Raw genomic sequence first — 24,419 nt, 5'->3', positions numbered from 1 at the left:
AAGGGCATCCGGGAGGGGGAATTAAATAGTGCTTACAGCTGACAGAGAGAAAACAGATCCCTTGAGACTGGACCTCACATTTTCCTGCCTCTGTCTCCCCATCCATAAAATGGGATTGATTTTGCAGATGTTGGGATTTTATTTTTGTGGGGAGAAAACAAAAAACCTGAAAAACAGAAGACACTCAGGCTGACATCTGGAATCTGGAATATACCTGCTGAATTTGAGTGATTCAGCTTTGTGCCCAGGATTTGTAAATGGGAACTGTGTCTCTTTGAGGGTGTCTGTTAAATTAGCAGGGCTTTGGCAATTTGTTTTGTATTTGATTTGCAGAGGAGATGGCTGTAAAACTACTGAGATTTCACCAATTTAAACCTTCCAAAATAGCACAGCAACTTTCTAAAGATCTTGTGCAAATAAACAGCACAGCTCTTCCCTCTCCTTGGGATATTGCTTTGCTTTGGGAATGGCCCTGATGGGAACCTGCAGGCAACTCTGCCAGTGGGGCTGGGATGGATCAGTGTCTCAGCTTCAGGATAACAAAGTTCCTGGCCCTCTCCCTTCAAACCTGTGCTCTCCAGGCCAGGTGTCTCCTCAAAAAGGCCCCAAAATGCTATCCCTGCATTTTAATATCTTTGTGATCAGTGAGAGTTGTTACTGTATCTGCTCTTTTCAGATGTCTGTTAAGAGGCTCTGGGGCTGAGCCTCAGAGGTCTGAACTTCCACAGGTCTGGTGCAGTGAGAGGTGAGCCAGGACACCACGCCTGTCTCCAACCTTCTGTCAGTTCTTGAAGCAAAGCTTTGTGCAGTGGTGCTGTACAGCCCCACATCTATATTCTGCAGTCCCTGAAGCAATCAAGTTAAGAGCTGTGCTGTCATTTTTCTCAGTCTCATGGTGCTTGTGCAACATTGTCTTTGCAATTCCTACAAAATTCTCCTTCATTTTAATTTGTTTTAGGACTAGAAACCTTTCAGTTCTTACTGTCTAGCTATAACTGCTTTTTAGAAGAGTTTTGAAGATTACAGTTGAGGACAATTATGAGTTTTATAACAGCTGCCTTCCAAATCTGTGGCTGTTGTCATGCAGATTTACTTGACAAACTGGAGACCTGTTCCTGCTCCAGACAAGACAAGACTCCCATTGGCTTTAATTACATGTTACACTTTTGTGGGGAGTTAACATTTATATCCTTTCCTGCCTCCACATATAGAAGTTGCTAGAAAAAGGGTGAAGCAAACTGGTTTGTTGGTGGTGAAGACAAGAAATAATTGTGGTAATGGAATTTTCAGTGAGACAGTAGGAAAAGCCTTGCAGGGGCCAAGGTTTAGCTTGCCAGAAATCAGGGTTTCCTGTCGGGAAAGGTGGTCTCTCCATCACTGGGGCTTCTCCAGGCAGGTGGCTGTACATGGAGGAACAGTTCAAGCAGAAGTGTCTCTGCCTCCCTGCAGGAACTGCTGGTGCCAGTTCCAGACCTGTGGTCGGTGACTCTCCCAGACCAGAGCTTTGTTTCTTTGTCTCCTTCATTTTCTCCATTTGGAGCAGCAGATCCCACATGCTTAGTTTGGAGCTGCTGTCCCAGATGTCCCACTGAGGTTTCCCATTTCTGTGCCTGGGTTTATTAGCTGAAAGGTGCTGACACAGCTGGTCCCATAACCGGGCTTACTGCTTGGGATATTTTTCTCACATTGCAGCTTTTTTATGAATATAGTGCATATGGCTTTCCTCTCCAAGGAGCAGTGCTATTTCCAAACTTTCCTCATGGGAATACTGTGTACTTCTAAAGGCAGGATTTCTCCCTTCCCCCACCAGCCTTGAGGTTGTGGCTTTTCCTGTCTCTGGTGCCCTTTGCTGGCTGAAGGTGCACTAGAACCAAGTCCAGTGAAGCAGTCATGAACCTGGATCCTGCACCCTGTGAGATGCAATCCCCAGTAACGTGGAGTCTTTGTGCAACTAATACTTTGTGGTATCGATGCTGGCTCACTGCATGTCTTTGCCTCTTCCTGGGTTATCTGAAAGTAGCAATTTTTGTATTAGAACCAGTTTGTCAAATTGTCCAGGGGAGTCCCCACAGCTCTCACCTCCTGTGTGGTGACACCACTGTGACCTCCCCTCGCTGCTCAGAGGCAGCGATTTTCTGTCAGAGGATACCAGGACACAATCACACGATGGCGAGGGTGGAATCAGGAGCTCTCCAGGGTGCACTGTCTTGATAGGATTTTAAGAACACATCTGTAAGACAGGCCCCTCAGAAGAAAGCTGCATAACACGTCCCAGGAGTGGGGAGCCTGTTCTGCCAGGGAGCTACAGGCTGCAGCCCTTTACTAGAGAGCACCTGTGCCCTGTGTGAGCACAGGTCTGGTCCCAGCCAGGGAGGTCTCTCAGTGTAACTTAGAGAGAGAAGTGTCACTGCTTTATATGGTCAGTGCAGCTGTCTGGTTTATATTTTTCCCCAGCTTCACTGTTCATCAGATGTGGTTTGGGTCTGTAATAATCTCACCTGGGCAAATGAACTTCAGGCTTGAAACCTGGCCTGACAGGTGGAGGTGTTTTGGGCTGGAAACCCCAAGAAACACCATGCCCAGTGAAGTGGAGCTCTTCTGCCTTCCAGTGGTCTGTCAGCTCATGGGCATTCAGTAACCTGATGATCATGTCTCATTGCTGGCTTTGTCCCCAGTGTGACCACACTGGCTCTGGCAGAGAGTCAATACATGTCTCTTGCCTGGGCCCTCAGCCTGAACATGTTTTGTAATATATCTTAAACATGATGTTTTCTGAAGGAAGGAGAGCTCAGGAGCAGTTGTCTTTCCCTACCCAGTGCCACTGGAAGGCAGCCTGGCCCCCCCACTGACTGCAGACTCCAGAGCTGCTCCAGTGCTGAGAGCTCTGCTTGCTTTCTTCTGTCTCACCTGGGAGGCTTCACTGCCTGTGCGGGTTCTGCCTTGACTAGATCAGCTCATACAGCCTTTGGGGCTCTTTTCGCAGGGATGCAGAGGGTGGTCTGCGACTGCAGAGGGGCACAGAGCAGTGTCTGAGGTAGCTGCTGCCTCTGTTGCTTTGGTGGAAGCAGCCAGTGCTCTGACATTTGCTGACAGAGGGTGCAAAGCTCCAGCAGTGTCAGAGGTAGTGGCTATACAGGTACCACACAAACGATTCAGTTCCATGTGGGTAATGCTTGATGTGTTTCTTAAAGCTCTGGTGACGTGCCGACCAGATGAATTCCAGTGTGGGGATGGGACCTGTATCCACGGAGCGAAGCAGTGTGACAAGGTGCGCGACTGTCTCGACAACAGCGACGAGGCCGGCTGTGTCCAAGGTGGGTGCCCAGGGCTCTGTGCTCCTCATTCTCCATGGTCCGGGCCTGCCAGGGCTGCGTGGCCATGGAAAGGGAAGAGGCCTGTTCTGCTCTCTAGGCCGTGGCAGGCTGCTTCCTGTACAGAGTTCTAAGCCGTTCTGGCAGCGGGGTTGCTTGGGAGAGATGACTGTGCTGACCAGGCAGACTGCATGGCTTGAAAAGATCTTTGCATGGTGCTCAGGCTCAGTGTTCATTTACTTAATCCCATCCCATTTCTGCTAATGACCCCCTCTTGAGCTTTGTGTCAGCCTGTTTGTTGTCATGGGCCTCGTCTAACTTAGTTGCTTTCCTCTCTTGCCCGACCTGACAGAGTCAGCATGTGAAAGTCCCAGCAAGTTTCAGTGTAAGAGTGGAGAGTGCATTGACGGAGGCAAAGTGTGCGATTCACATAGAGACTGCAGGGACTGGTCTGACGAGCCTCTGAAAGAATGTGGTACAGTACTTGCCTTCTACGTGTTGCTCCTGTTGTAACTGCTTCCCCTCTTCTCCATCTGGTGCTCACAGCTTTGAGTGTAACCACATGTAGCTGCTAATGCTATTTCTCACTCTGCTCCTCTTTCCTTGCCTTTATTCTTTCATCACCCTTCATGTGAATATAATTAGTAGCCTAGTCTGATCATCTGTAAGTTTGAACTGTGTCCTTCTCCACTCAGTTTTTATTCTTGGAGGGATGTATGAACTGAGCACGGGACTAGGAACCAGGAATTCCCCCTTTCCCCAAATACTAGTGTCCCCCACAGCACAGACCAGTTTATTTAGACTCATTGCCCAAATTGTCTTTGAATTGTAAGATGATGATAACACCATAAAAACAGCGTTGGGAACATGCTTTGAAGGTGAAAACACGCAGGGTGGCAGCAATCACTGAGAGGTGCCTTCAGCCATTTCTGGGTTGTACATGTTGTTGCTGCTCCCCTCAGCAAGGACAGCTGGTTGCTCTCTGCAATGTCCTGCCAGCCCTGGACTGGGGCTGCCCTGGGGCTGTCAGAGCCAGGGGACAGAGCCCAGGCCACAGGGCTGTGCCCCTCTCTAGAGGGCAGCCCCTTTCTAACCAGGCATGGCTGGCACTCAAACACATTTGGTTTTTTACCTGGTGCAGAGATAGCTCCGACAGGCATCCCTTTCCATGACATCATGGAGCTCAGCACCTGCCGCCTAAATAACTCAGGAAGAAGTGTCAGTCTCTCCCTTGTCCCTTGTATCAGAGAAGGAAGTGTGTGTGCATGCCCAGTGAGGATGCTCTTACCTCCTGCTTTCAGTGTGCCCTTCCTTTCTTCCACACTAACCCACGTCTCCCTGTTTCTCTGAGTGGGTGTTGCACCTTGTCTGTCCGTGGAGGTCTCCCAACAAAGCTGGCAGCCCAGCTTGTCTCAGGAGACTGGGCAGTGGCACAGCTGGGCTTGGTGCTCATGGCTGCCTTGGTGCAGTCCCAGACTGGCTGTGAGCTGTTGAGTCAGGAAGCAGGGACCCCCCAAAGGAATGTATTCCCTGAAGAGAGCAGAGTGGTGTGGGTTGCTGAGAATGTAACACCCACACACAGCTGATCCACACAGAAGGCAGGAGGTGCAGGACACACTCCCCACCTCAGTGTGTCTGTCTGGCTGTGCTGGACTCTGCAGTGCCCTCCACGGTTCCCCCAGAAAGCACTTCAGGAGACAGGACAGCACTTACCTTAGGCAGGCAGGGAATGTACTGCTGGAGTTTGGGGCAAGGGCAGCAGCTGCCCAGCAGAAAGAGAACAGGCTCTGCCTGGCTCCTCCTCAGCTCCTCTTGAGAAGTGCAGCACTTGATTTAGAATCTCTAAATCCATTTCACAAAGCACCTCTGAAACCACAGGAATCATCTGAGGGAGGGTTTGCTTGTTAGCCAAAACAGCCTCTGTAGTATTTTGCAGAGAGCAGTTGAGCATGCTTATGACCCAATTTGCTAAAGGCCTGTGCCAGTGTAGGGATAGGTGGTTTCTGTTCATAAATGTCACTGAAGTGACAACACACAGTGTGGCTGTGGATGCCTACTTGGAGCCTACTGAACTGCTCTATTAATTATGTATTGATATCTATATGTGTGTGCCTGATAGGAAGGTGGAAGAATCCCAGAGCTGAGATGGGCTTCCTTCTGACATAGTATTTTCCTAATCTTACTGACTTAATTGGCTTGTGGTTGTTTCCCTTTTGTTCCAGGAGCAGTGGTTTAATGGCTCTGCTGTGCTGCTCACCTGCAGTGTGCAAGGAAGCAAGAAGTAAAAGATAAATGAAAAATTTGCCTTTAAATTGCATTATAGATGGGAGCAAATCAGTTTGGCTTGTTCTAGTGAGCTCACTATCCCTGAAATCCCACAGCTCCTGTTCAGCAGTCTTCTGTAGGGACAGGACTTTCTCTTCACCTTGTATAGGTCAACTACAACAAGAAGAAATGTTATTTCTGACAGAAAACCAGCTTTCCTCAACCTCTCATTCGGTTCTAGTTACAAGGATCCATTTAGCTTGTTTTTCATTTGAGCACTTGAAAGCAGGATCAGAGAGGTGGCCTTGGATTAGACAGGGCCCCAGGAGAGGATGGGGGCTGTTGTTTCATAAATTGCACACTTGGGCTGCCAGCAGAGCCTGTTGTGTGGGACGGGTTTGTGGGAGGACGGTATCTCAATGCTAATGGCGTATCTCTGACAGACTGTACTTGGTGTTTTCTGGAATTGTTCACAAAGATCATTCCTTGGAGCTAGAAGGGGAAATAGTACAGTATTTCAAAATAGCTGGCCCCTGGGAGATGAGAGTCCCCCAGCATGAATTATTAAAGCTCAGAGAGACTGTTCAGAAAAGTCAACATGAACCAGCACATGGGAAAGGAGGAGTATCCTGGAGAGAGCCCTTAGGTCCCCTGGAAGTTTCTCACATGTGGCAGAACATGCTCAAAGCAGCAGCTCTCTGATGGGATGAGATGCAGACTCACATATGCTGTATCCCCAGGGCTCCCTGTTCATTCAGCCACTAGCTTTGAGTCCATAGGATCCCACAGCTCTGCCTTGGAATAATAAAGAGCAAGAAAGTGATGCAGTGGAGGCTTCCAATCTGTGAAGTCACTCAAGTGCTCTGCGGGGCCAGCTCCTGGCTACCAGAACTGATAGATGGGGAAAAATTTCTGAGGACATCTCTTAATTTTATTCACTCCCAAAACTCAGGGCCTTCGTTTGTCACAGATAATCTGTGCATCCCTTGCAGGTACTAATGAATGCTCCATGAACAACGGTGGCTGCTCACACATATGCAAGGACTTGAAGATCGGCTACGAGTGCGAGTGCCCGCCCGGATACAAGCTCCTGGATAAGAAAACGTGTGGAGGTAATTTACATGCAAACAGCAGTCCCTTGTGTTTCACCAGAGAGAGACGTGATTATATTCACTTGAGCACTGCTCCATCACAGATGGTTTGATTTCAAGTTATTGATGGGTTTCAAACACTCCTTTCAGACATAGATGAATGTGAGAATCCAGACGCTTGTAGCCAGATCTGCATTAATTACAAGGGAGACTACAAATGTGAGTGCTACGAAGGATACGAGATGGACACCCTGTCCAAGAACTGCAAAGCTGTAGGTAAGACAACGCCACAGGCACTTCAACTCTGCTTGCTCAACAACACAGCTCCGATAAGAAAACACGCTCGCAGGGCTGAGGGGAACAGAAACAAAAGGAAACAAGCAAAGCAAGCAAAACCATCTCGTTGTGAGCAGCACAGAGCTGCTGCAGCGATGGCAGATGCGTCTCTAGGCAAGAACTACTGATCGTGCAGATCAGAATATTTTAACAGTGTACAGAGCAAGATTGCAGTCACTGCTTGGCTCTTTGAAGCTGAAACCAGAAAAGAAAGTCTCTTGACAGGTGTTATTGAAAACAGTGCAGCAAAAACATTTAGTGGTAGTGGAAAGACAGAAAACATCCCAGTTACAGCAGGGTAGCTTAGCCACCCCTCCACCCTCCCAGCTGTAAGTCACCAAAATCTGGCCCTTGATTTTGTATCTAAAATGTGTAATTGAAAGTGAGGACACTCCCCTGAGTTTTGCAAGAGCCAGGGACCAGAGAGGTGCCACTGCCCTCTGTGCCCATGTGACAGCCCTGACTCTGGCAGCCGTTTGCTTCCTGTGTGGTGTAACGCTTCCATAGAAAGCAGAACTACCACTGACTGACAGTTCCATTGTCATTTGTGGAAAGAAAGCTGAACCCATCCCTCGGGACAGCTGCTAAAGTGACAATGTGCTGATTTCCTGTGGTAGGCAAGAGCCCGTACCTGATCTTCACCAACCGCCACGAGGTCCGTAAGATAGACCTGGTGAAAAGGGACTATTCCCGCATCATTCCCATGCTGAAGAACGTCGTGGCACTGGATGTGGAAGTGTCAACAAACAGGATATACTGGTGTGATTTGTTCTACCGAAAAATCTACAGGTAAGGGCAAGAGAGGATGTGTGTGTTGGTCCCTTCCCAAAGCTGCAGTTCAGGCTGTACCCCTGAAATGTGCAGAGAACAATGCAGGGAACGGGAAACTTGAGGGCTTTCCTACCCTTACAGGATTACCTGTTGTGGCTCAGACTTTGTAAGATTTTTAAGGAATTGATAAAGAAATCAGGGGCTTGTGCAGTTATCTGGTTCGATAATACAGGGTGACTTTTTGTCAATGCAAAATCCTGCTGCACTTGTGCAATTAAACACAGACTCTTGTTTCCTGAATATGACACTGCAAAGCAGGGCTGAGGCTGGGAGCCTGTTGTACTGGAAGCCACAAAGGACCTGGCATCTGGAAGCACAAAGGGGGCAAATGGTGGGAGCAAGGAGGCAGCACCACGGACACAAGCTGCTGCCCACTGTAGCCTCTGGTAGCCTGGATTTAAATTCACAGCATTTGACCACAGTACACGTTCTGTAATTCTCATTGTTGCTTCTCCTTCAGCTGCTTTTGTGGCATCCATCACAGCATTCTGTGCTGGGGCTTGTGAGTGTGCCTAAGTCAAAAATGCATTTCATTGGTGTGCTGAAAATCCCCCAGGTGTGTTCTGATTTGCACAGCCATTGCACCCTGCTGCAGTCATTTGTTCTGGGTTTTAGCTAATGATCAGGCAGAGGCTGATTGGTGTCAGCATGCAGAAGGCAGGCTGGGGTTCCTGCAGGCTGTGGCAGCTCCCATGCCACTGGCAGGGGAATTTTCCCAGGCTGTGCTGAGTATGGAGCACTTGTGTAGCTGGGCAGGTACCCTGAGGGACCTGTGGGGCTCTGAAAGTGGGGAGGCTTCCAGAAGAAAGCTGTTTGCTCTCACTGGGTCTGACTGTTGTCCCATCTTTTTGCAAAGCAAGCTGTGCAATCATAACTTCTTAAAAATCAGCATCCTGTTTAAGGTATTGCTGCTGTCACCAATATCAAGCATTTCTAAACTTTCTGCTGTTCTGTAAGGTTTTTAAGATTACAGAGCCAGACTGAGCTTTTACAAACACTGATGCAAACTCAGAATAACTCAGTTTCAGTTCACTCAGCACAATTGATACTGAGAGCAGAATCAGCCTTTGTGTTTGTAGGAGCAACATTGAGTTATTCATGAAACATCCATGTGGAGTCTGCTGCCTTTCATTAGTGTTTTGAAAGATTTTGAGGCTGCCACTAATATTTTGTGAACATTTTCTTTGTACCTAATGAAATCACTTGCCAAATTAATACAGCTTCGTGAATTCCTTTGATGAATCATAATTAGCTACACAGGTCCTAATTCTGCAGTACATTTAAGCACATCTATTGCATGGTAAGTGCAACTGTATTCAGCAGAGCTCAGGGGGTTATATTTCTAGTGTCCATAAATCCCATGAATCAGAAGTTAACGTGCCTGAAGTCAATGTTTTCCTGAATGGTGCAGTTATAGCAGGACGCAGGCAGAAAAGTGAAATGACAGTTCCCTGCTATGGAAATGATGGCACACACACAAAGGGAAATAAGCAGCAGCTGTAGGAGAAAGTGGAAGTTTGTAGCCAGAAGGGTTCCTGTGTCAGCTGTGCTGCCACGTGAGGCCCAAGCGCAGGCACCTGAGCTGTGCCAGCCCCTGACCCTCCTGTCCTTGCAGTGCCTACATAGACAAAGCGAGCGACACGGCCGAGCAGGTGATCCTGATCGACAGCCAGCTCAACTCCCCCGAGGGACTGGCCATTGACTGGGTCCATAAAAACATCTACTGGACCGATTCCGGAAACAAGACCATCTCAGTGGCCACCGCAGATGGAAACAGGAGGAGGACACTTTTCAACACTGACCTCAGTGAGCCAAGGGCCATTGCTGTTGATCCCACACAGAGGTAGGTGTAATCAGCACAAACACCCCTTTGCCAACAGACACATTCCAGTCTTTCTGCCTCTCTGACAAACCTGGGGGTGGTTCTCGTCTCATTAAGACTTCAGGTGCCCTTTAAGATACATCAATGGGACTGCTGAGATGGTTCAGCTCACTCTTGGCAAGGCCTTGGTGTTAAAGAAAGTTCTGAAATTCGTGGCCAGGTCATGTGTTTGATGGGCCTGAGCTGGCCTGGGCACATCAGTTGTGCTGAAAAATGAAGTCTGACCTGTGTTTGGGCTGCTTGGATGAGAGAACACCACCTACCTAACAGGCACAGCAAGAGACAGTTTGCAGGGCTTAGTTACTAAGGTGAGATTTTGCATTCTGGTGCAAATTTTTTGGCAGGATACCCAGTGGGAGAACAGCATGTGGCTCCACCAGGTGCACATCAGAATTAACTCAAGCGGCCGAAGGCTTTGCTATAATAAGGAGAGAACAGGGCACCTCCTACTGCAAACTGCAGTGCAGCTTTCCTAACTAGAGTCCAATTAACTGTTTTCTTACATCTTTCAGGTTCATGTACTGGTCTGACTGGGGAGACAAAGCCAAGATTGAGAAAGCTGGTCTGAATGGTGTGGGGCGGCAGGTGCTGGTGATGGACAACATCGAGTGGCCAAACGGCATCACCCTTGGTAAGTGCCCAGTTAGAGCTGCAGCACCCACTGGGCCTGAAGGAAACTGGTTTTATTGCTAAATAGGAAAACAAAATTGTACATGTGCAAAGGCACCTGCACACACACAAATCTTTAAATACTATCACTACTGCAGGAGTGGAAAGGAGGTTTCATGGAGCAGCAGGAAACGTCCTGCTCTGGAGTTAGAGCCGTGTGTTTAACACCCATCCAGGTGTGAGGTTCTCTGCTTGGATTTATATTTGAAAATTCTGGCCATGACAAGGATGTAGGAGAAAATGCTGCTGCCATTGCATAGAACTGAAGTGCTACTGCTGTGAACAAATAATGTTATCATTTAGTAATTAAGAAATTAATTAATGACTTGTTTAATTACATAACTTGTTTTCTGTTGGCTCTCATCCACTTGCATTCTGTTCAGTGAATCTCATCCAAAATGAGTGAATTTGCTCCAGAAAGAGAAATGCAGTGCTTAGCATTCCAGATAACATTGGATCCTTCCCTCTCACTCTTACCCTCTTACCTTACCCTCTCACTCACTCACCCTCCCCAAAACCTGGCTGGTTGTGGCAGGAGCAGCATTCCCACCAGCAGCATTCCCCAGCCTGCAGCACAAGGGTTTCTGGACCCAGGGTGGTTCTTCACGGAAAACACAGGGAATCTCACAACTCCTTCAGAGAGGCATTTCCCTGGAATCACGGTAGTTGTTCTCCAGCAAGAGGCCAAGGCCTGAACAGCCTTGGGAGGGATGGAGCTCCTCACTCAGGCACTGAGGGAATGAGTCTGGGAAGCCCAAAGTGCTGCTGCCCTGCTGCTCCTGGTAACAAAAGAACCTCATTGTACAAGGCTGTCAGGCATTCCCCACACACACATACAGCAGAATGTTCCTCCTTTTTAATCTTATTTATAGGGTCTTATCCCAGCATATCTGGGCACTGGTTCAAAATCAGAACTAGTGTTAAAAAAAAAAAGAGGCCCAATAATAAAGAGATTAGTCATGCTGCCAGCAGGAAAAACATGCTGGGCAAGAGAAAAAGAGTTGCAAGAGCTGTGTGTAATTTTGCTTCATTGTGTTTTACTTTTCAGATTTGCTGAATCAGCGTCTCTACTGGGTAGACTCCAAATTGCATTCTCTGTCCTGCATTGATTTCAATGGCAGCAACAGAAAAGTTCTGATCTCATCTGTGGATGATCTGAGCCATCCTTTTGGCTTGGCAGTGTTTGAGGTAAGACTCGACAAAGGATGCAGAACAGCCTGGAGACTGGGAGAGGTCTCAGAGCTGTTCTTGATTAAAGCTCTGCCTCTTGCACAGCACAGAAAGCTCACGAGGGCGGTCACTGCTGTAGAAACCAATTTATCTGGTGTGGGTTCAGCAGGGAAAACTGGGTGTTAAAGTCCTTAATCAAGGGCAATGTGTTGTCTGATGCTTTTACCTAATGCAGCACCAGTGCATTAAATGATCAGGGGAACCAAGGCTCCAGCTTTGGCACTCCCTGTAGGTGAGCTATAGCAGAGAAAGGCGTCTGGTTGGCTTTTGACTCAGCAAAACCCTCTTCCTTAAATCCCTAATTCTTCCCATGCACTGTGTGTGAAATCTGGGCATCTAACTCTGGGCACAAGTTTCCCCAAGGCATTGCTGCTCTTCAGTGTTATCCCACCAGCAGTGTTTGGAAGGATCTCTTGGGTTATTTCCCCTCTTTACACCCTTCCTGGGTAGAGTAACAGACAACCCTCTTGATTTTGCTAAGTTTTCCTTGTTCTCCAGCAGTGTGTCTTCCCTTATGGAAATACACGTGGTTTTTAGCAGGCAGCAGCACACACAGCCAACTGAGTAACTAAACACAGTTTGAGAACTGCAGTTTCTGGCTACCTCCTGGACCAGTAATTTTGCATCTTCAATCGTAGTATGCCAAGATAGTAATAAAAAAGAGAAATAGACACTCAGCTTCCAGCTGTGCTCCAGGCACTGGCCTCTTCATAGATACCTGTTTAATGCAGGTCTTTCCTTTGGAAAGGAGAAAAAAAGTCAGCAGAGGTAACAAATGTTTCTAGTATGGAGTATGGCCCTTTGCTTGTGATCCACCCCAACTCCAAAAAAAACATTTCAGAAGCAGCACAGATGCAACTGGTCTGTACCCACTCAAATTTCTGCTCCCTCCCCTCAGCCTCAGAGCTCCTTAGAATTACTGAGCACTTCATAAACACACAGGAGTGCTGGGCATTGAGCACTGTCCAAGAATAAAAAGAAAAAAGCTGCAGGTAGCAGTAGCATGAACCAAAGGAGCCCCAAGGTAGGAGCATGGTGCACTGACTCTGTGCCTGCTGGAGTTTAATCCAGCTCGAGATGGATTTGAGCAGGCCAGGTCAGGAATCCTGTGCATTCCCTGCAGGACAGAGTGTTCTGGACTGACCTGGAGAACGAAGCAATCTTCAGTGCAAACAGGCTCAATGGCTTGGACATCTCCATTTTGGCAGAGAATCTCAACAACCCTCATGACATCGTGGTGTTCCATGAATTAAAGCAGCCCAAAGGTAAGATGTGTCCTCGGGGTGTCATGGCCCTGAATCATGTTTATTTGAGCTGGCAAATGAAATGCTTCCTGATGGTTCTTGATGAAAGAGAAGGCATAGGTAATAATGGGAAATCAATGCTTAATGTTTGAAGTTCCTGCATAATTAATTCAGCAGCAGCACTTATTGGAAAGTCTGCAATTTGTTAATAGCTATTTAATTAGCACCTTTGATAACAGTGAGTTATTCTTGTCACTGTGATGCTTCCCATTCATTATGTATTTGGGCAGTTTTTATAGTGCTGTGTAAGGTTCCACTCCACTGTACAAACTGTAAAGGTGCTTAAGCAGCCCAATTAATTGATGTAGGAAGTGGAAGAAGGTCTTTTTAGAGGGCAAGAAATAAATAATTAGAAAAATAACTTGTCTTTTCTTCCATCCTTGAACAGCTCCAGACTCCTGTGAGCTCAGTCCCCAGCCAAATGGAGGCTGTGACTACTTGTGTCTCCCTGCACCTCAGATCTCTCCCCACTCTCCCAAGTACACCTGTGCCTGTCCTGACAACATGTGGCTGGGTCCTGACATGAAGAAATGCTACAAAGGTAAATACAATCACATCTCCTTCCCTATTCCTGAGAAATGGAATTGGAATTTGGTTTCTGCTTCTAGTCATTAAACATAACAGTCCTCCTCAGATTTATTCGTGATTTGCTTTGTGTACTTGCTTTAACTAAACTTTATTGTTGCTCTGGATTTTCAGATCTTCCAACAACTTCAGCTCCTGTTCTGGTTTCTACAACCACAGCACCCCATTCTGCTGGTACCACGACCATCACAGCTATACCTGGCAGTGCCAGGAACACCACTGAGGGCATCCCCAAAACTGTACCAGAGGCTACAATTACCACCCCAAGTCTTCATTTACCTTCCACCACATCCATCCTGATAGATTCCGAGATGACCACTGGAAACAGCAATTTATCCCAGCACTGTAAGAGAAGGAGATTCCTCTTTCCCTTTTCCATATACACCATATGACACCACCCCGTGCACTGGTGGGAGACCTGACCTCATGTGCGAGTTCCAGTTGGCTCAGGTGCAGACACACCCTGGTGCACAGCAGGGCACACCAGGTGCTCTTTCTGCAGACACCTGGGTTACAAGGGCTGATGTGATTCCATCACTCAGGAGGTTAAGGAACTTACATCAGGTTTCCATTACCTGAAATGGCCCTAAGAGTTCACCCTAGTCCTTGCCTTGTGCACAATACTGTTTCATCCCAGCACCAGTGCTGTTTGCAGTGCTGCAGACAGTAGAATGGATGATTCTGAGGCACTTCCCCTATTTGAGTTGTTTAATTATTAATGTGATCCAGCACAGGCTGTGGGTGAAAAATGCCCCACGTGCAGCTTTAGCGCTGCTGGACACGTGGAACCACTGCAGCCCAAGACAAGCTGCCTCTGGTTTGTGTGGCTGTGCTTGGCATGTTAATGTGGCCTCGGCATGACACAGGTTTGAAGGTTTGCATTATTTATCAGAAAAGCATCCCAGTGGAGAGCACTAACAGGCTCTCCTCCAGCTCACCCTCCATAATGAGCGAGCAATGGAACACCAGCCTACATCTCGGAGAACAGGTAATCCCTCCAGATCCTGCTGCCAAGGCAAACTGGACAGGCTGAGGTGCTTCTCAAAAGTCCATAAAATTCTAGTCAAAGAGAAGACTTTGCTCTGCGGGACCTCAAACAGACCCACATTGCTTTACAAACAGTAAAATACTTCTTTGCCCCAAATGTTCCACTGTTTCCATTGCATCTGGGAAGCAGCAATAACCCTCCCTGTCTGTAGAACAGCAGTGCTGCGTGGGGAGAGCACAGCCCAATGTCTAAAATGCATTCAGTTAAGTTCTCTTTGTGCAAGTTTCTTTCAAATGTAATAATTACCTTTTTAATAAGGCATGGAAACAAGGTGCTTTTATTGTCCACGCTGGAAGCAGTGTGCCACAGGGAAGTATTGAAGAAGATAAATTACCTTTTAAGTTCCATAAATTGGAAAAGCTACAGTTAGTTTCTCCTCTCTCAGTTCCTGATGTTTTAGCAAAAGTAAATTTTCTATGCTGATCCCCTACATAAGAGCTCAGAACAAACATTTTAACATATGCAGCTCTAAAGGTATATTTATTTTTTTAAGTATTTTTCTGTAATAGTTTTTTTCTCTTCTAAGTACAGTATTGAGTTTTGGGGCCATTCTTGCATGCTGGGGCAGGCTGCAGCAATGAGGGATGGATGTGTAGACTGACTCCTTAGCTGTAAATAATAAAAGAAGGAAAAAATTAAACAGAGAAGCTGTGCAGATGGCTTTGAACTGCACTCTTTTTCTGACAGCTCAATAAATCATTAATTTTGTGTTCTGCTGTGGATTTTTAAGAGCACTATTCACCATCCCCTGATCCGTGCGTGGTATTTCCATTACATGTCATGTTTTTAAAACTGGCCTCGTTTTTTGTGCTTGAAAATTAGAGACACAAGCCATGACAATTGTGAAACTTTTGGTAAACTGTGACAACAAAAGCTTTCTGATGGGCAGGACAACATGGGCACAAACATAAAACATTCTTTAAAACCAGCAAATGACTTAAATGATCAGAACAACTTCTGTAATTCCAGATGCAAATGATGACGAAGGCTTCGGTTCAACTGTGACAGCGGCTGTGATTGGAATTGTCATTCCTGTGGGTAAGCTGGTTGGATTTAACCTTCAAGGATCACACCCAAGCGCCAGTTTTCAGGACTGGGGTGGGAAAGAGTACAGGAACTTCTGAAATGGGGATGAGTAGCCCAGCTTTGAGAAAATTCTACAAGGATGGCTCCCAACATGGGAACATCCCAGCAGATCCGTGCCTGGCTAACAGCCCTGTCTCTCCTCTCCCCTCAGTGGTCATTGGCCTGCTGTGCATGGGGGGATACCTCATCTGGAGAAACTGGAAACGGAAGAACACTAAAAGCATGAATTTTGATAATCCAGTCTATAGGAAGACAACAGAAGAGGAAGATGAAGATGAGATCCACATTGGGCGGACGGCCCAAATCGGACACGTGTACCCAGCAGTGAGTGTCTGAGGGACAAGGGGAATTTTGTTGAGAGTTTGGATACAGAATTTCAATTATTGTAGGTTATTTGCCATATAATAACAAAACCAGAACTTCTTTAATATCACTGATCAGGCAGAAGCCTAAACTTCCAGGCAGCTCATGCAGTTGTCTTAGAATACAGTGCTCTGTGTAAGATACTCTGCTCAAATGAAGAGTAATTGTCCTAATCAAGGTACTAAGCTGAAAAGTGTAAAGGTACCTCAGTGTGGGACAGTTGATTACTTATCCTCTACTGGATTGTTATATCTGTGCTTAGACTGCTACCAAGTGTCTAAACTATCTTAAGGATAAGTTGAGTTTCTCTGCAAACCAGGGAGAGTGTTTTCTCTACACTAACAGTGTAAAAAAGAGTCTCATTCCTCACAAGGAGGAGTGGGCGAGTTCTGTAGGAAGTTAAGGAAAAGGAGGCTCCCTCCCAGTGGCAGCCCTGGGGAGATGAGCACTGGCAGGTATGTTCAGAAGAGAGCAGAAAGATCCCCAAGTAAGGAGTGAAGGCAGTACAGCTCCTATAGGCAGGGAGGTGTGTAGGTAATGCCCCATATCATCTCAAGGTCCTGCACCACATCACACTAGAGAAGGTGTCATCTCTTACAGGGAACCTGATCCCATACACAGGGCAGTAAACTTTCCAACACCTCGTTAGTAACACCGGGGCAAGTGACCCCATTTGGGGGAAAAAATCAGTCCCTAAAATAGCTTTGTCACCGATACACTTGGAGAGATTCAACGAGAAATGCAAGTTAGCAACAGTATCACCATTCCCAGACTTTCTCAAGTGTGTTTCTTCTCCTCCCCAGCGTGTAGCACTGAGCTTAGAAGATGATGGGTTGCCATGAGGATGAAGTTGCTGCTCCAAAACCACACCGAACAAACCTGCTTTGGATCACAGAACCTGCTTCTTCTTTTTGATCATTATTTATGTTGCAGAAGGGTAACCACAAAGTTATAATGAACTGCAAACATCCAAAGGATGTGAGAGTTTTGTATGTATAATCTTTTATACACATTTTAACTTGTTGCACTACCCATTTGTGATAGTGAATAAGCGACAGCTGAGCTACTAACTCAATGTACATAACCAGCCAGGCTGAAGGCTCAGTAGCTATTGCTTTATTTTAAGACTATATTTATAGATATTTTGTAAATATGTTGAATATGCTTTGTGGCTATCCATCAACATAAGTAAAATAAATTCTGTACAGGCAGTTTAGAAATATTTATTAACAAAATCTGGATTATCAGATCTGTTCTGTAAATATAGTAGAGGGGTGAGAGTATTTATTTTTTGTATGTTTGGCTTGCTGTGCATAGATTATCTGTGTATATATCTATCTGGACAAGATAGATATATGGGCATATAAATATATACATATATATAAGAATATATACATATATTTTAAAACTACTAGCCTACCTTTATGAAAATTAGGGATAATTGAATTTTTACAGGATGTTTGAGAAGTTTGCTTTGAAATCTAAAGACACTAAGTAAGAAAGAGCTGCAGGGTAAGACAGCTGACCAGTGAAGCACTCCATTAGAAACAGCTCCTGATTTCCATCCTGGCTATTAAGGGTTGCTTTTACATTTTCCAGTCTATCCATGGAGAATCCTCTGCAGTGCTTTTAACTGGAGAGCTATTTCCTACAGCATTCCAGTCAGGAGAAGCTCCTACAGCACCCAGGGGGTTTGTGTTGTATTGTTGCTTTTTAAACAGCTGGGTACACAACAAATTTTTTATTTGTTTCTAAATTTACATCTAAATGCTTTTCCACGCTGGGAATCTTGCACCTCTCAAATCAGCTCAGAATTAGCAGAAACCAAGATGTAGCCATATCCTTCCACACAGCTGAAGTGAGCACTCCCCTTGGATCATCAGGAAAAAACTCAACACAATACCTGAAGTCCCTTCCTTCCCTCCTTGCCCTTGTCCCCTGCTCGTACTGATTAAGAGTCCAGCTCTAGGAGGTGCTGTGGGCAGATGTGGAATTCTTTCAAGTGCAGCAATTACTGCCCATGGAACATCCTGGACATGGCAGGAACCCCAGACTGCAGAGCACTGGGCAAGGAGGCCAGGGCAGGTTAAAAACCCACAGCCTGCCCAGTGTCTTTGGCTGGGTCACCCTGCACTGTGTAGAAAAAATGCTTGTTTTTTCTCATCTCATTCCATAAGATTCCCAGGGAATTCTGTGGGAAGTGAATACACTTACTCTCATTGCATAATGAACTGTACCAAATCCTAGAGAAATCTTCCTCATGTTTTTATGTCAGTCCAAGCTTTCGTATTCAAGTGAGTAGAAGAAACTCATCCTGAAGGGGTTTGAGGGGTTTTTTTTTTCCTTTTTAGAATAAATTCACAGTGTAATTTGAGCTGGAAGCTGATTCTTGACTAAGAACAGGAAGAAAGTGTCTAAAGCCCTTACAAACATAATACATACTCTCAAAATGCTTCATGGCCTGCATAGACAATACAGAAGTAATCAAGCATCCTTCTATTCAAAATTTTAGATTTTAAGGCAGTGGAAAAATGAGTGAGGTATCCCATTATTGTTTTAAGGTATGAAGCTCTCTTTCTACAAATCCATGCACTGTGTGCATGAAGAAAAAAGCTGAGCAAAGGCTGTATGTGATAACACTGTAACTAACAGAAGAATGTAAATATATTTGAAAGTTCTACAGTTTTGATACTTTTTTAAGAACATGTACTCACAAACCTGTACAAACCACATGCAAAAGGCTGCAGGTTTTTTCAAACCCTTGTAAATGAACTCAAGGTGCAGTGCTGATTTCAACCTTTACAGATTTATAACTACTGAGAAGTCAAACACCAAATTTGTTTTTTAAGAAATTAATTATTTTAAATAATGGTTCAGATTGTTAGGGTGATATTTAACATTGTAATCATTTCTGATCTGTCTTGTCATACTGAAGTTCTGTTAGAGTAAGTTCTTGCTTGGTGCCTTTTGTGTTTCAGTTCTTACGTTGCAGACAAAAGGCCCAGGAGGGGCGGGGGGGGCTCTGTGTAACACTTGCTGTACTGGAAACCAAATGAACACGTTTGTAAAACAGTGCACTGTTTCTAGAGAAAGATTAAATTTTTTTATCTGGGACTACTGAACTAATTACTTCATGGTGTCTAAAATGGGACCATATCATAGTTTGGTCTGAGTTTTCCTTAACTGTGCAAAGCCAGAGTGGGACTCGGGAGCGCTGCTGTGAAACAAGGATATTGTGCACAAGGAGGGACAACTGGAGGCACTTTCTGAAATGGCTGAGTGGTTTGGGTATGACAGTCACCTGTGCAGAGAAGCTTGAGCAGGCAGTCAAATGCTCAAAAGACTTTTCCCCTTTCAGGGATTGCTGGATGTCCCCTTTGGTCCATGTTTGTGGGACATCTGCTGTGTAACTTAAAACTGAAGTTACCAGCCAGGGGAATAAAGGAGCCATAAATACCCAGATCCATTAACATGGACCTCCTGAAAACCAGGACAACCAAACTGTGCATCAAATGACCATCTTCTTCCTCCCCCAGGCAATTTGCAGGATGTACCCAAAGCAGCATTAGATATCAGAGCACTGAAGACAATACAACCTGTCCCCATCACATGTTGGTACAAAGTCCCTTTCAGTCAATTCTTGGCCCTAAAGGAAGCTGCCAAGCAGATATCCCTTTTCAGACACATGGGATATTACCAAACTAATATGGACCTGTGTACTGGTAAATACTGGTGGTTTAGTTTTCTATTTAACTGAAAACAGGTTTTTCTTAGTTTAAAATATTTCTCAATTCTAGTTAAATATTTTAGCAGAGTAATATGGTAGCAAATAGAAAAACTGAAAACAACAACAAAAGAAACAGCTTCAGGTCTAAACAGAAAGGACAGGACAAATGAAAAGAAGTGAGAGCCTCATAAGAGGGCCCCAGGTAGGTTTGGGATTGCCTAAAAAACGTTTGTTTTTTTTTTACTTTATGCTCTGTTAGCAATAAAATTCTGGTGGTTTGTTTCACTTTTTTACACACAGTAGCTGTACAGTCTGAGCTAATCCACACCAATCCTGTGCTGCCTGCTTCCCTTAAGACACTGTACAACTACATGGACTCATACTCACACTGTTTGTTCACCATCCAATCACCCCTTAACTTTGAGAACCAGTTTGAAATCTGCCTTCCTAATTTACATCCTTGCCTGGAAGCAGGGGCTGTAGCCATGGGCTGTAGCAAACTCTTTCACTCCTCCATTTGGAGATCTGTGCCAATTCCAGTTGTCTCCTAAATGCAGTGTCAACACTGGAAGGGTTCAAACAGAAAAAAGATATACAGAATGGGATACAGAAGCCACCTTTTGGATTCCAGCCACAGTCCATTTGCACATTAATATGCTGGGTGCTTAGTGGCCAGCTCAAAATCCCAATTAACAAAATAGCCACACACTCCCTCCTCCTTCCTCTGACGGTCCTGGGGCTCTCTACTCCAACAGGAATGCTCTGTAAGGGTTTGCACCGATCAAGGATTCCCTAGAAATGGCACTCTGGTTGATGAAGGCATTGGTACAGTCCCAGGTGGGGACAACAGAGTTGTTCCAGTCACTGTTTGAGAGTTGTTATGGATTGTCCTGATGACAAAATGGGGCTGCAGAGACCAAACTGGCTCTTCTCAGCTAGACAAATGTGCCTGGCCAACCTTTGCCAAGCTCATTACAGCTCGACCAGCAGGGAACGAACTGAGCCAGCACAGCTTGTTTTAACTGTACAGCTGCGAGCACGGACTCCCAGCCAAGACACAAACCTCATGGAATGAAATTTTACACAGGTAAAGATGAACTTGTGGCTTTTGTTATCACAGCAGCAGACACAGTGACACAAACCATCAGCTTCCCAGCAGATTACCTCCCACCACTGTCCCCAGAGGCACCCCATCTCCCTCAGGGTGCTCAGTGTGGATTTGCCATCCCAGCAGCAGGACCAGAGGAAGCCAACAAGCACCATTAGGGCTGAGCTCTCAGCTCTCACAGGAGGGTACCAATGCTGACTTGTATCTGAACCTCTGCATCAGCAAGCACAATGTGAATTAACATGCTTTAGCAAACAATACTCTTTTTCAAATTATTTGCAGCAATCAAATTTCCCTGTGTACCTCAGTGGGAGAACATTTCCTTGCAGGATTAGCTGCTGCTGCCTGCCACACTCTCCACACTATTAAGGCAACCGCTGTAATCTTGTCAGTCAGGATAAGGCAGAGCCTTAGCAGGGAGCTGAAGTTCTGACAGGGAGACAAGCAAATCTCCCTGATAGCTGGATGGGCCCAGCCTGGTTCCATGGATGGTGTACACAGGATTACTGGAGACTGAGCTGATAATTTTTTTTTGTCTTCACATCAGTTCTGTTCTTCAGCCCTTGCCTACAGGCCACCAAGTCAGGGGAAGAGTAGAGCTTGTATCTGTGCTTCCTGGCCAGGTACAACTGAGGCCAAATAACAAAGACATTCCACATCACCCTATTCAGGATTTCATCTGCTGAGTCTGCCAATCAAGGAATTAATTAGTTCCAACTGTAATAATTTATTTTCATGTATATATTCCCCCACTGGGGCTTAGCTAAAAGCACATACATTAATTTAATTAACTAGCATTATGTGTAAAGGATGATGGAAGGCCTTATGACCAAACATTCAAGAAAAATCCCTGGATCTATATATTTTACCTAAATGAGATTTAAGCAAAGATAACACCTTGAAATGATGCTTAGAAGATAAACAATACTTGGAAAGGAACGTTTAGGTCTAAATTTTATTTACAGGAACTTTCTTACAGAGGCTAAGTTGACTTTTAGACTTCCTGTAATAATGAAAAATCAACATGAAATTACTGGAACTTTGCATTAATAGTAGCAATATCTGAAATAAAAAGCCTGACCTCATGAACTGACTTCCTATTACTTTGATGCTCAAGGCATCAGCAGCAATAAAATTCATGAAGAAGTTTGTAATAAAAACTTTTTCAATCACATCAGCAGGTGAGGTGAACAGAAGCTGTTGCTGTAGAGAAAACTCATGGTGAACATGGTTAATTTTAATTTTGCATACAACCTCGATCTTCCCATCTTAAAACAGACCTATTGCAGCTGGAGGAGACACTGAGGAGGTCAAAGATAACTGAGGAAGATTTTACATTTTTCAAAGCTGCAACTCAGACACAACTGAAAGGATGTACAGTACCTGTAAATAAAATCAGCAATGGTGCAGAGAAAGCACTAGGATGTAATTATTTCTCTAAGTATCCATTTTATAGCTACTAGGAGACAGGAGATGGGGTAAATGGAACGAGTCTGATTCAACATGAGAGAATCCTGATGATCAGATGAGTAATTTCTCTTAATTGCTTTTCCTTCCTTTTCAATCATCACCTTATTTACTACAGAACATGGAATTTCTTTTAGACAATACAATAACTGTACCTTATCAACATATTGTCCATGTGAACGAAGCAGTTCATGGACCTCACATGGTTCCATGCTGGAGCCACATCAGACCCCGATGAATTAATTAAGAAGCCATGACAGAAGCATCTGATGATGATGCATTTGTTTGTAGCTCATTACTCTGGACTTTCAGCCACACTGTGCCAGGAATTAGCTGCAGTTATGGTTTCCCATAGCAACAAGGTATATGGGACTAATTGCTCAGGAAAAACCAGCTGAGTGGGAGCTGTACCTCCCACAGGGAGCTAAGCCAGGTGTTCCCTAGGTATTCAGGAAAGTAAAACAAGGCTGCTCCATGTGCATCTGCAACACAGCTTGAACTTGGTCCACTTGTGTTCACAGCAGCAGCTCTTGTACCACACCCACACTGCTTCAGAGAGGCCTCATCACGCCAAGGAAGGATGGACTAAACCCACTAAACTTCCCCCCAGATTCCCCTGTTCTCATTAATTTAGAAAGAAATGAGCACAGGTAAATCTAGGTCTCTGCAATAGGGTAAGATAGGAGATTAACTTTCACAGGCACTTACAGTTTATAATAAAAGTGTAACAAGTATACATGTCATCATGTCTTAATATTAACCATTGATTCTGAATACCAAGCACTGAACAATATGTAAATGCAGGCTATACACATGGTAATAGGCACTCCAGATTTGTTAGGAATGGGCACAACTCAGCAAACAAGCAATCCCATAAGAACACATTCTCCTAAATGCTTCACCCCAGCCCAAAGCAAACAAACAAATCCAGCCTAGACAGACTTCAACATTAAATGCTCAGTAAGCTATCATTCAGAATTTCTGGTTTCCCACTGTGCCTTCAAAGTAGAAAGCAAATGTTTTCATTTGGGATCTACTGCATGGGTGGGTTCAATTAACTGAAGGGGGGAAAAGCTTCAACTGGCAGGAAAGACAAGGCAACAAAACCAAGATTGCAGTGGCTGGCAAATGAAAAAGCCAGAAATACATATCCAAAATAATCACACACACAACAATATAAGCTGTAATTTCATCAGAGTTTAGTAAGCCTTGTGCACAGGGCTGTGCTTACAAAGTCCCTGTCACTCAGTTCACTGTCCCTCCACAGACCAGCTCTGCATTGACTGTGCCTTCAATGTGACTGCAGAGCAAAGTGCTGCAGGTAACACCAACCACTGCAGATCTCTAGTCCCTGCCCTGACAATGTGCTGTCACATCACAGACGGCATCTGTTGTTTTCACCTCGCAGGGCAGAGGTGGATTTGGCAAATTCACCACCCAGACACCAGACAGGGCAAGGAACTGGAGCTTTCTGAGGGGCTCAAACAGCAAAGCATCAAACCCCTGCTCACGTTCCGGCCCAAACACACATCAGCACGTGTACCTGTGGATTTCTGGGATGCACAGTTATCTCCCTCTTTCCTGAGGAACCCCAGTGCCATTGTGTGACCTACACAGGCAGGCTACAAAAGGCTCCATTTAATGCTAAACACTGCAGCAGTGCCTTCTCATGTGCAGGTACAGAAGCCTTTTAATTTCAGTGAGTGGCTTCAAGGCAAAAACCCTAATGAAGACAACATAATTTACAATGTCAATAGCTATTAATGCTGTGAGGGCTACAGGACACACTGAGCTTTGATTTAATATCTCCCTCTTCGAGCATATTCTGCCTTCATAATAAGAACAAGGCCAAGGAGGAATAACCTCCAGCTGCTCCTGCAGATCAGGAGCCTAGTGCCAGACATTATTTTGATTGACATTTTCTGCTTTGAGAAAAATCAACACACAGTGCTATCAGAACACTGGTCATCAGACCCAAAGAATATCCAAAAAGATGTCAGATTAGATTCATAAAGCATTATCTACTATCATTTTGAGACTTGAGAGAGCATCTCTTGCTCCTTTGGGCTCCAGGGGAGCTCTGATCCCAGTTAGCTATCCTTTCCAAATTAAGCAG

The 24,419-nt window shown here is 45.3% G+C and overlaps 1 protein-coding gene across 2 annotated transcripts in view; it reads left to right on the top strand.

The window, feature by feature from the left end:
- LRP8 (LDL receptor related protein 8) overlaps window positions 1-19,157 on the top strand; it is a 173,353-nt gene extending 154,196 nt beyond the window's left edge. Inside the window, exons 6-19 of one of the 2 annotated variants that reach the window (XM_027649265.1) lie at window positions 3,192-3,314; window positions 3,664-3,786; window positions 6,569-6,688; window positions 6,818-6,943; window positions 7,621-7,792; window positions 9,450-9,677; window positions 10,229-10,347; window positions 11,434-11,573; window positions 12,739-12,880; window positions 13,308-13,460; window positions 13,619-13,849; window positions 15,522-15,590; window positions 15,790-15,962; window positions 16,805-19,157. In XM_027649265.1, coding sequence (XP_027505066.1) covers window positions 3,192-3,314; window positions 3,664-3,786; window positions 6,569-6,688; window positions 6,818-6,943; window positions 7,621-7,792; window positions 9,450-9,677; window positions 10,229-10,347; window positions 11,434-11,573; window positions 12,739-12,880; window positions 13,308-13,460; window positions 13,619-13,849; window positions 15,522-15,590; window positions 15,790-15,962; window positions 16,805-16,843 — 1,958 coding nt within the window. In that variant the 3' untranslated portion in view covers window positions 16,844-19,157. The remainder of the gene's footprint in view (window positions 1-3,191; window positions 3,315-3,663; window positions 3,787-6,568; window positions 6,689-6,817; window positions 6,944-7,620; window positions 7,793-9,449; window positions 9,678-10,228; window positions 10,348-11,433; window positions 11,574-12,738; window positions 12,881-13,307; window positions 13,461-13,618; window positions 13,850-15,521; window positions 15,591-15,789; window positions 15,963-16,804) is intronic. The other variant, XM_027649266.1, reaches the window with a different exon arrangement.
- Window positions 19,158-24,419: the final 5,262 nt, after the last annotated feature.

This window comes from Corapipo altera, unplaced genomic scaffold, assembly GCF_003945725.1.
Source record: "Corapipo altera isolate COAL_440 unplaced genomic scaffold, ASM394572v1 112, whole genome shotgun sequence".
Lineage (NCBI taxonomy): Eukaryota > Metazoa > Chordata > Aves > Passeriformes > Pipridae > Corapipo > Corapipo altera.
This window is presented reverse-complemented; position numbering and strand designations above follow the sequence as displayed.